We start from the raw sequence: 12,128 nt of genomic DNA, 5'->3' as shown, positions 1-12,128 counted from the left end.
GCTGCTGTTGTTTTGCTCAAGTTGCTCATTGCTGTGCCATTTAGTAAGGCAAATAAACTCACTTCCTGGCCCGCTCACTGTCCACATAAATCAGCTGAGCTCATGCCCATAAATCTACGGCGCGACTAAATGAGAAAACTCATTGGACAGCACCCCCCCCCCCCCCCCCCCCACCTCTGTCACTCAGCCCCTCCCCTACCAGACCACACATTTCAATACAAATAAAACAGATTCCAAATCAATAGCAAGCAACAGAAGTGCTGGATAACCGCAGGTTGATAAGAAGAGCTTTAGCTCAAATGTGACTGTTCGGGGAAGGTTCGCTTATGACCCGGAGGCGTTTTGCTCTATTGAACGTAGAGGCGGTTGGGTTGTTTGTTTGTTTTTGTTTTCTTTTGTTTGTTTGTTTGTTTGGATTGATTCTCTCTCTAGTAGGGTGTGAAGCGACTGCAACCTCCTCTGTAAAGGCTAGCCTGCAACATCAAAGATGAAAAAACAAAAAGGACCCAATCAGTGTTAAAAAGATTCTTTGGGGTGAACAGTGGTTGAAATTTTCTTCCCTTTCATCTCAAGTTTGGAAAGAAATTACAGTGTGAATTTCCTCTCGGATGGGTGTCAGAGTTCAGAGTTTCACGGATCAACCGGGTAACGACTAAAACTGCCCAGTGCGTTTCATCAGTTGTTCTGGATCGAACCTCTCCATCATGGCCGACTGGCCTTCAGGTTGATCTGATTGGAGACATCTAACACACACTGCTGTCTCAGACCTCTCCTTAACCGGACTGCAGTAGTGCCCTCCTTTGCTCTTGCCAAATACAAAAAAACTTCAAAGGCTCTATGGGCCGTTCTCCTCAGCTCCAACCCTGTGCAAAATACACACGCCTTAAACGTGGCATGAATTCTGTTCTAACAGAGAGCAAAGCAAACTAAGTTTTTTTTCGAACCCTCTGAGGGGCTCATTATTAAATACTTTTTACTTGTGATCTGCTGGTCAAATATGATTTAATGATATTCATTTCATTCTCAGCAGGCTCAGTGCAAGTACTGAGAGGAGTTCTGCTCATTTGAGTCGCAACCGGTTCAGTCCTGGCATCGCTGAGAACTCTGAGTGCCCACTTCGGCCCCCCTGCGGCCCTCGTTTTGACCGGAGGAGCGCCGAAGGATATTTGCTATGCCTTAACGTGGCAAATTGAAGTCTTGAGAAAGGGAGGAAAATTTGATAAAAAAAGAAAAGGAGGCAAAAAAGCAACACAGGCCACAGTTTTAATTAAGTAAATGAAGAGGAAAAAAATGGTCTTAATTAATGAAAGCTTTTAGCTAGCAGCTGCACCGGGGAATAGTACGGTTTTGAGAATCACACGGATGTCGACTTGGTAAATTCCAGTCATTTGTCTTAGGCAGAGTGTTTGTCCAATAAGCCACATGGGCAGGGGGAGGTGGGTGCGATGGAATCTCTCGCCTTTTCTTTAATCTCCCTCGGCACGCTGCTGCATGCGCTTGATGGTCGTTAATCTTGAGAAAAGTCCCGACCAACAGCGGCAAAAAAAAAAAATCATAAAGAGTTTTCTCTTTTTGTGTTCAGATAGGAGTTTGAGAATTTTTCATCTTTGATGTTAGCTGCAAAAGCTAGCTAAAAACAAACATTAACGGGACGACGATCCCCACATTTGCTGATGTGCAAAGGAAAGTGTCTCATTTGGAAGGTCTAATCAAGTGTCAGTACGCTGGATTACCCCAAAGCATTTAATGAGATACAAAGTGCCCATGATCCATCTTGACACACTGTCACATACACATATATCAGCTGATGAGTCTCTGAATATATAAACATATATCTATAGTCCTGACATTAATAATGCAAATGTAAACAGGGTCCAAAATTAACACTTTCCAACTGCCAAATACAAGTATAAATCGGCTTTGGCGTGTAAATAAAACACTTCGCCAGTTGCAATCTGTAAGAATGATTCCTGATGTAGCTGAAGAAAGCGATTAAAATAAAAAAGGTACTATCATCTACCAATAAATAAATAAATCGAAAATTGTCGTGGCTGGTCATTTTGGACCCTGAATATGAAAATGATCATGTACAATATTAAAGACTTCAGCCACCCCAACTACATATCTTCAGCTCGCAGCACATTCTTCAATCAGCATTATAATATTTACAATTATACTATTAATATTTCAATTACATTTAACAGAATGCACAGTGATATCTTTCAGCATTATTATGGTTACACTGGACTCTGCCTTGTACTGTATGTTGTTGGGGTGCTTGGGTCTGTGTAATGTTAGGGTATGGATGAATGTTTCATGCATCAGTTTTCTGGACTCACCATAGTGCCGACGCTGTACGTGGCTGCAGGTCCAATCGTGTGGTGATAAGGGTCTGCTGTTGCATAGACTCTGCCATAGCTGCAGGGAAAGGAAGAAACGGAAAGGGCACTGAAGCTTCCAGAAGATGGTATGCTCCAGTGAACGCTGTTCATTTGAACTACACCCATTATCACTACACTCTTCCTCCCTCTCTCTTGCCCTCTCTTTCTTTTTGTCTGATAAAAATGCAATCACTGGCTTGCCATAAATACACGGTATAAAGGTAAGAGTGTGTTAAAAGTGATAGGTGCTCTGTTATTGTTTTGGAGTAAAAGTATTTTATCTTATGAGCATGTGGTAAAGTTATATTGGTCAGAGAGGGAGAAGACACAGAAAAAACACAGCAGAGTAGAAAAGAGAAGAAAATGGAAAACAGAAATGAAGAACCAACAGAAGCATTGCAGGCTCATTTCTACCATGCAGTACACTTTTAACTCATAATTTAAAAAAATGGAAATTATGTTAGCATTCTTTTATAACAAAATAACGACTGCACATCGGGGTGAATCTAAAATTATTTGTGTATGTTGCCATTTTTTATGTTGAGTGTATGTTGCCATTTTTGAAAAGAAATATTTTCTTTTATTTTCTTTCCTCTAATCAAAATGTTGTGTAATTATTTTTTTTTATGTTCTCAACATCACTTTCTATGTATGCATTCTATATAATTTATTTTCATGTTATAATCCCTATCAAACGTGACCAGGAAGTGACAAAATTTGGGTGGAAAAAGAAATAACAAAAAATAAACAATTTTTAGCAAAGGATTTGATCACTTATGTGATGGTTTATGCTAATCATTGATATTCTTATTTGAAATATGATTACACAAACATGTATCATTAAATGTTCAAACATAAAAAATGCAAAAATATATGAATTCATTTAGTTTTCATGCTTGTGTAAGCAAGTAAATAATCAAGTTTAAATAAATAAACACATTTTCAATAAATACTTCCTTAAATGACAACATTAGCACATTCAAACTTTCAAAGTTACAAAGTTCTAAAAGTACTGCAGAACATGAAGGACCCAGCAAGGAAAGAAATGTATGGATGCTTTGGAGTTTGTGGTGTTGTGCGTGTGCATTAAAAAAGCGAGTGAAGGAGGCAGAGAGTTTATGTTCACAGCTCTCTTTATCCTTTTCATGCTCCTTTGCTCTCTCTTGTTTACCCAGGCTGCACTGTAAAGAGGCACAGGGCTGGTGGTGGCGGTGGCGTTCTCTGACTCTTTTCATTGGTACCGATTTGGAACTAATTCCTCCAAGATGGGCCTTACTTCTTCCTTTATTTATTTATTAACCCCCAGCACTTCCCTTCTTCATTTGTTGACTTTCCCTACAAACACACGCTTGCAAATGAGGGCCTGTGGGGAGCAGATAAGGCAGGCCGAGCCGGGTGCCGAGGGCACAGACTGAGAGAGGAGAAAAGAGGAGAGAGAGGGGAAATCCTGGACCCAGACATGCTATTACATATGGAAATACTATCGGATCTGACCAGGTTTTTGTCGTCTGGGATTATTACAACATCAAAGGTCAGGCTAGCTCAAAGGAGTGAGAGAGCCCAGCGGAGGGGACTTTAACTGCTTGTGACAGACAGTGCAGACGAGGCTGGCTGGGAATCCCCGTAACACTCTAGCCGGGCTGGGCTACTTAACCTGCAGCTTAACCGGGCAGCGGGAATGACCCACTCCAAAATAAACCTGGATAGCTAGTTCCATTCAAAAAGAGTGATTTCAGAGAAGTGGATTCCATTTGATAATTAAGTGATAGTTCACCTAAAAATGAAAATACTGTCATCATTTACTCATCTTCTGTGACTTTCTTTCTTTTGAGGAACACAAAAGAAGATACGGCAGTGTGAAAAAGATTTTTACGTAGTTGTAAATAAAGATTATTGGAGTATGTTTCACAACAAAATACCATTTCATTTTTTTCTATTTAAAAATTTCATGTTTAATTCAATGTGTTATTTGCTCTTTCTAAATTTGCTAACATTTTCTGAATGAAAACCGCTTCCACACCATTTTTTCTTTTCTGTGTGTGAAAAATTTTCATAACCAAACCATAACCATTTTCATGTATGGACAAAAAAGACATTTTTCAAAATATCTTCCTTTATGTTCCACAAAAGAAAATTTATGCAGGTTTGGAACAACATAAGATGAAACACAAAATCATTAATTTTTGTGTTAACTATCCCATTCTTTAAAAGGAAAGCTATGCAAATATTTTTTTTTTCATTATTCTGTTGCTCCAATCATATGACTTTCATTCATCTGGGGAACCCAAAATAAGTTCTTTTTAAAAAATGTCCCAGTGTTTGTTTTTGTTCATGGAAGTCAATGGAATCTAATGTTATTTTGAACTCCACTGACTTTGATTGTATGGACAAAAACGTTTGAAAAATTCTTCAAAATATCTTCTTTTGTGTTCCGCAGAAGAAAGTCAGTCGAGTGAGTAAATGATAAGAGAATTAATACTCTGTTAAGAGGTGAGTTCAGGAGTCTGTGTCATTTAAACACGTACTTTTAAACCCCTCCGCCATGACATATCAAATTAGAGTGCAAAACCCAGAGCTGGCTTATGTGAAAGCAAGGAGCTGAACGACAAGCGATGCAGAAAGCGCTAGAGAGAGAAAAGGAGAGTTGGAGGGAAAGAGGGGACGCAGGAAGGGGCTGAAATAAGTGTGGTGGAATGCCAGTCTTGTCATCTGCTCTGATGTGGATCTGTGCTTGGCTCTGATAAATCTTACATTATCTGGGCTCTTCAGGTTGGCAGGCAGGACCGTGCCTTATCGGCACCGACACGCTCAATCTTGCCTAGATTAAACCAGCGCCTGGCCTGATCCAACCTGACAGGGTCCCCACAGGTCCTGGATAAATTACTGACAACCCTGCACCACCTTCGTCTTCACACACACATACACACTCAAACCTCTGGCCTGAAGTGAGTAAGCTAAGTGGTTATGGAAATTCAGGTTGAATTCAAGTTTAAAGGGCGAGAGTGTTTCAAAGATAGGGAAGCAATGTCTAAATCAGGGGTGGGCAAACTTTTTGACTCGAGGGCCACATCAAGTTTTCCACATTACGTGAGCTGGCATTTGTTCTGATACTGGAAAGTCTATAGAGCATTTTAAGCATTTTTAAAACGGTTCCAATACAAGGCATTTTTCAAAACAAATTAACACTTTCACATTTTTTAAACAAGTAACTTATTTACAATTGTGCCAGTTTTGTAGTGTATATAGCTATTTTGACTTTTTATTTTGTATTCGCTCTGTGGCTTAAATGCGGCGTCCGTCAATAATAGACTAGGAGCCTATCTTTAGTGAAGCCGTGCGGAGAGCCGCTTCTGAAACGTGCCGCGGATTGACTGGAGTGGCCGTGATCTGCTCCGGTGGCCGCGTCGGAGCGGCGGGACAACAGGGGTTATTATAGCCTACTGCACTACAGGCTACAGCGCCATCTATTGGATATTACTGATATTGCATCAAATTAGCTATTTTGGAACAACTGCCTCATGGGCTGGATGAAAACGCCCATAGTTTGCCCACCTCTGCAGATACGTATCATTTTTAAAAATCCCTTGCGGGCCGCCACAGGAGTGATAGGGGGCTGCAGATGGCCCGCGGGCCATAGTTTGGACAACCCTGTTTCTAAATGATCTAATTTAACCCAGTTTAATAAGAGACCAGATTTGTAAACTGATGCCACTCAAACTGATGATTCAGAACTCAAATGAAGTTAAAAGTTGCAGTGCATAATGTCCTGCCAGGCCTTAAAAGACATGGTCTGTTTATTCATAACCATCATTCTTTGAAATCAGAGAAAGATTAATGGTTTTAATCTCAATTTGTCAAATAATGAGGTAAGACCCAAAGAAGTGGCTTGAAAAATGTTTTTTTTTTTTATATCCATTTATACTGTTGGAGATAAAACATTAAGTGCAATGTAAATTTTTTATTTTATTTCCAAAACTAAATAAATGGCTTTTATACTATCACTGTGAGGAAGCCAAAGCAAATTCTTTGTCTATATTATTATTTTTTTCTTTTCTTTTTTTCTGCATTAACATCAGCAGCCAGAAAAATACATTTTTGTATTTCTTTAAAATAGTCTCTGAACCTGGATAGCTAGTTCCATTCGAATTCAAAAAGTGTGATTTTCTTCACTTCAAATGGTTTCGATTAGATAATTAAGAATTAGTTCACTCTTTGATATCTTATTGAAAATGATCAAAAAACTAAATTTTTGGGTCAAATACTGTATTTAGATGCCTTCAGGGCCAATATACATAGACCCAAATCACCAGTGTTGTTTTAATGGGGTCTTAAAGCATCAACCAAGTAATAAAAGACAGACAGAAAGCAAAGGACTCTTACCTGTCACTGTAGGCCGCTGCAGCTGCTGCGGCTGGTTGGGCATATCTGTATGCTGCATAGCCACCCTGTCAATTACATAAGGGCATCCGTCAGACACAAGCAAACAGCAGGGCATCGGTGACATGAAATTTTTAGAACCATCTGTCCACAATACAACTGGACTGTTCATACATTATCCCATCTCTTTGCAGATCCTAACAATGCAGTGAATCCCAAAAGCTCAGTTACAACCTTAAGAGTGCTGCTGAAAAGCCCTGTCAATGCTCACTAAAATCAACGCTGAGTGATTTAGGTGGTATTTAGTTTGCCAATACAGCTTTTTGTGAAGCCTTTTTGTTTAATGGGGAATTGTCAGATTGACTGCATTAGCTCTTCATATAGATCTCGGCACAGATGCCTAACAGCCCCAGTTCGAAAGCGAACCATCTGAGCGTCTCCACTTATCTACGCTGAGTGCAGCAATAGAGGTGCGACCAACGGCTTGTCTTTCCAGTGTGCATCAATCCCATCAATTGAAATGGCAGGGCTGGGCAACTATCGATCAGCATGGTAAGTAGCAATCTGGTATAAACAATTAAAATCAGTCAATGTTTGCTTACTGCGAATGAACCAAATGGAAGATTTGGCTGAAGCTATTGAAGGGGCCTTTTAATTAATGTGGCTGGCCAATACGAGTCTCCTGGCTCGATGCCCAGGGGAGCGGTCTTGACACACACAACGTGCTCATCCGTGGCTGGAGAACGGCACAAGACAACACTAAATATTGCTTGTGTAAGCATTAGATGACATCTGACAAAGCTATTAATTGCTCCATTCAAGCTAGCTATTAATAGGCGTGTTGTAAGCAGCATCAAATAACATTAGCCGAGACTGTTCGCCACAAGAACCGTTGTCTGCTAGTCTTCTCGGGGTGACGTTTTGTGCTTACACTCCAAACATGTCAAGCTTTAAACAACAGGGAATGTATTTGCTGTGAGCGAGTATCTAAGTGGCTGGGGTGTTTATTGAAGTGTCTGTTTTAATGAAACGTAGCTCCGCTCTTTGTTATTTTTGCACGCTGACATCACTGGTAAATTATGTGAATAATCGCGATGCCAGAGCTCGTGCAGGACTGAGGCATCGCAGATACAGGACTGCACGCTGAATTATAGATGTTCTCATTTATTTTTCAGCTCGGGATTAATGTCCGATGCTACTCTGCTAAGATCAAATGTTTAGTTACTGGAGTCGAAGAAAAATCAGGTCACAGAAGATTGTGTACATGGATTCTGTAGAAGTTACAGTTTCCTAATTACGGTGGTTTCACTGGCTCACACAGATGGATTTAAAGGGATAGATCAACCACATATTTATGTCATTATTTACTCAGCTTCATGTCGTTCCAAACCTGCATGCTGCTTTTTGTGGAAACTTTTTTTAAATAAAAATAAATAAAATAATAATAAAAATATTTCAAGATTTTGACCATTGCCTGCTTTAAAAACATTGTAAAATCTCAAGCTTGATATCTTGGCATTTGGTTAGGAGACATGTGAAAATCAGTAATGTTTAAGGTTACTGATGTCCAACCTGCACCATAAAAGGCATATTTGAGATTCACACAGCAGAGTTGAAGAATATCAGTGAATAATGACTTAATTTACATCTTTTCATGACACAAATGTTATGTCACTTTGTAAGGCTTATAAAAATATAGTAAATATTGTTAAATATTTTTGCAAATTAAAATAACTTTTCTATTCATATCTATTTTAAAATTGAATTATTCCTGTGATCCTGAATTTTCAGCATCATTACTCCAGTCTTCAGTGTCACATGATCCTTTAGAAAACATTCAAATATGCTGATTTGGTGCAACATTTCTTATTATCATCAATGTTATTATTTATTAATATTATTATTATTTTAAATCTTACTGACCCCAGACTTTTTGAACGGTAGTGAATATATTGAACATGAGTCTTAAAGACTACATTAACAGTGCTCTTTTAGAGTTTGACAGCACCTGATCACTTCAAACTCAATCATTGTATGTGAAGAAAACATCAAGTTACATGGTGAAGATCGATTAAATATTCAACATAAAGGTTTGGAACAACATGAAAGTGAGTGATCTTTATTTGAACTATTCATTATAAGTTATCTAAACTTTGGGTTACTCGAAAAGTTGATGTTGTGGTCCACAGAGAAGGATTCTGACTTTATTGGCAAGCAAACATACTACGTGCGTTCGTCAAAATCCGTTCGACTATGAGATCTATCTGGGACTGTAGCCACGGAACTGGCTACGAGCTTGCAAACTTGGCGGCAAACATACTATCGTGCGCGCCAGGTAAAGGCATTGCAGTTACGTCCACGTTCATTTGTCTTGTTTTAGATGTAAATGTTGAATTAATTTCCATTTTTCAAGCAGTGAAATAATCCTGGGAAAGGGAGGCACGCTCTCTGATCACCTGACTGACTAATACGTTCTGACGGCCTGTCAAAAACAATAGGGCCTGGGCACAATCTCGGGCTGTAGCTTGAGGCCTTTGGGCTGTATTTGAATGGAAACTGAGGGAAAGGCGGATCAAATGCGTGCCATAAATTAAAACAAAATCACTGTAACGTCGACTTCATCAACTTGATCAGGCATGATTTTCCACCCACTTAGAGCAAAACCAAGCAGCGGTAGAGATAAAATGTGGAAGAATGAGACGTTAAGTGCGTAGGCAGGTTTGTTTCTGGTTCATTCCACACTGTACATGTTAGCATTATCCTAAAACCCATAGAGATCATCTACAGGATTCAAAGGAAGCCAAGTTTGAAGAGGCTGAGCCATGTGCGATTTCATTGTGCCATCTAACGGTATGCACAGGGGACGCCTACAAGGCTTTTAGTACACCACAAAAGGCCATCCTGGTGGATTTGCACATGGTGACCTGAGCTGACCCTTGGCCTTATGAAAAATTCAGCACCAGCTGCTCAGGTTAGGCTCAGTGAACGCGAGCAACGTGAGTGCCATGTCCTCAACGTTGCATTCTTTTACAGAAACAGTGGAAAAAACATTGGAATGGGGAAAAACAGTGCATACTCACATAGATCTCAGCACCGTAGAAGCCATCTTGGTAGACCACACTGCAAAAACACAACAAGAAATAACAAAACACAATACATCAGTGCCGAACATCCATGGAGTTTCTTCGCGCTGTATAGAAAAGAAATTATGCAGCGATGCATTCATTCGGCAGACAAAACAATGCACTCCAGACTGTGAGGAAGAGAAAAAAAATTGAGCAGATTAGGAAAGATGGCCACTTTCTCTGCTTAGAGAAAAACAATGTTGCTTTATAATGGGCTTTGCTCTGTCTTGTCACTGGGGAAAACCAGTAGGGCTCGCCATTAGAGTGTAACGCACTTTATAGCCATCAAGCGGTCATGTTGCAGGTTAAGGTGGTAGCACATATAATACGAAAATGGCCCTTTGATAACAGCGTTTTTAAGTGCTGAATTTTACCTAATAATGGCCTCAGGCTTGGACGGCAAAACAAAGTGAGCCATTTGCAGATACTGTATGTTTATGTTTTGGCTGAAGGGTTACTCACGCTCCATAAGCAGGAATAGGAGGGGGTGGAGGTACGGCGCGGAACGTGTTGTAGACGGCACGACCTCTGCCTCTCAAGTGGGCGCCCCTGTAAGCCACCGTCGCCCCTGTGGTGGGATAGGGGAAGCCTGTCACTGTAAGAAAAGGAGAGAAGAAAGAAGGTGACATAAGCTTTTTCTTCTAAGAGGCACACCTGTCACCGCCAATCGGCTTTCAGTCAGTAGTGTGACAACACACTGTCATCCTAAAATGTGATGCTTTAAAACAACTCCGACGGATGTCAAACGGTGCGTTATGTTGGCACAACACATCAAGCATGGCAGCATGATACAGCCAGTGATTCTCAACTGGTTTTGCTTCAGGACCCAGATTTGTGGCAACCTGATACAGTTAACAGTGTGTTTAACATACAAAAGTAAAAAAAAAAAAGGCATTCAAAATCAAAAGGTGATATTTATTAAAGGTGCACCATTGAATTCTGAGACTTCTGATGACATGGTTGAAACATAAAATTGCACGTTACTTGTGGCAGAAGTGATAGCTAATACGACAAGCTGTTAATTAGTGTCTTGTTATGAAAGATAATTGATAAACAATCAATATTGTAATAACATTAAAATATAATAATAAATATATTAAAATTGTAAAGTTAATAAACGAATTAAACAAATGACAAATATGGATTTCTGGGATTACTGCCAACATTTGTGGTTGGAATTGCAAGTTACTTGTGGATCAACTGATTCATCAATATTAAAATTCTGGCTAATATTTATTTTCATGTTAATGACAGATTTATTAAATATATATTTTAAAATTTTAAGTTTTTAAAGATTAAGCTTTAGTGATCATTACATGATGGAAAATGTAATCTTAAAAAAATATCAACTTCTGTGCTATCGAGTGTGGCACAGATATATTGTGCATCTGACACAGTAATTGATTTATCATGAAGAATTAAATGAGAGCATAAACAACACAGGCCCAACAATATGCTAAATTCTTAAAAATAATCCACACCAAATGAGAAGCAGCACACTGCACTAAACAAAAAATTCCAGGCTTTATCAACTGAATATTAAGCATTAATCTGAGCGCCTGGAGAACGAAACGCTAAGGCATCCCTTGTCTGGGGAAGCCTCTCTATTGTGGTTATCTCTGAAAGCTTGAGCGTGGGGTGTGTGTGAGTGTGTCTGGCTGCTCTACCGCTCTGGAGGGGTGTGTGCGAGGCAGGGAAGATGGTAGGTTGCTGTAGGTGAGACACAAGGTGCTGGCACGCGGGGCTGAGTGAGCAGATGGAGAGGATTGTTTAGAGATGCAATCACAGGCTGGCGCCATCCCTCATCTCTCTCCCCCCACACACTTCCCCAGCCTCACGCCACCACTGGGGCCAAACCCAGCCTGGAGGAGAGCAGGGACAACTCAGGGTCAAGACTGGGAGAGGTGGCAGATTTGAGAGACAGAGAGAGAGAATCAGGCTTTATGCACGTTAAGGAAACATACACGGATGTAAAAGTGAAACAGACAGAATGAAACTTGAAACAGTGTGTGTAACAATAAATAGGCGAAAACATGTCCAGGTCACATTTCATACAGTCTCGGCCACAGATTCCCACAGACTGCCCGCAATCCATTAGATGCATATTGCACATAAAAGTGGAAAGCTCTTTCTCAGTTTCACAAGCTCTAATCTGACTGGATGACTTTAGGTATAAAAGCACCTTTTTTGTTAACACTTTACAATAAGGTTCCATTAGTTAATGTTAGCTAATTGTAGAATATCA

General features: G+C 39.9%; 1 protein-coding gene across 1 annotated transcript in view; it reads right to left on the bottom strand.

The window, feature by feature from the left end:
• Nucleotides 1-428: 428 nt before the first annotated feature.
• Nucleotides 429-12,128, bottom strand: part of LOC306857993 (RNA binding protein fox-1 homolog 3-like) — a gene marked incomplete at its 3' end in the record, with an annotated part of 143,801 nt that continues 132,101 nt past the window's right edge. Inside the window, exons 9-13 of the mRNA XM_079398326.1 lie at nucleotides 10,346-10,478; nucleotides 9,839-9,878; nucleotides 6,762-6,826; nucleotides 2,340-2,418; nucleotides 429-473 (exon numbers count right to left, since the gene is read on the bottom strand). Coding sequence (XP_079254452.1) covers nucleotides 429-473; nucleotides 2,340-2,418; nucleotides 6,762-6,826; nucleotides 9,839-9,878; nucleotides 10,346-10,478 — 362 coding nt within the window. The remainder of the gene's footprint in view (nucleotides 474-2,339; nucleotides 2,419-6,761; nucleotides 6,827-9,838; nucleotides 9,879-10,345; nucleotides 10,479-12,128) is intronic.

Source organism: Barbus barbus, assembly GCF_936440315.1.
Source record: "Barbus barbus genome assembly, chromosome: 38".
In the NCBI taxonomy this organism is placed as follows: domain Eukaryota; kingdom Metazoa; phylum Chordata; class Actinopteri; order Cypriniformes; family Cyprinidae; genus Barbus; species Barbus barbus.
The sequence above is the reverse complement of the archived record's forward strand: the minus strand, read 5'-3'. Positions and strand labels throughout refer to the sequence as shown.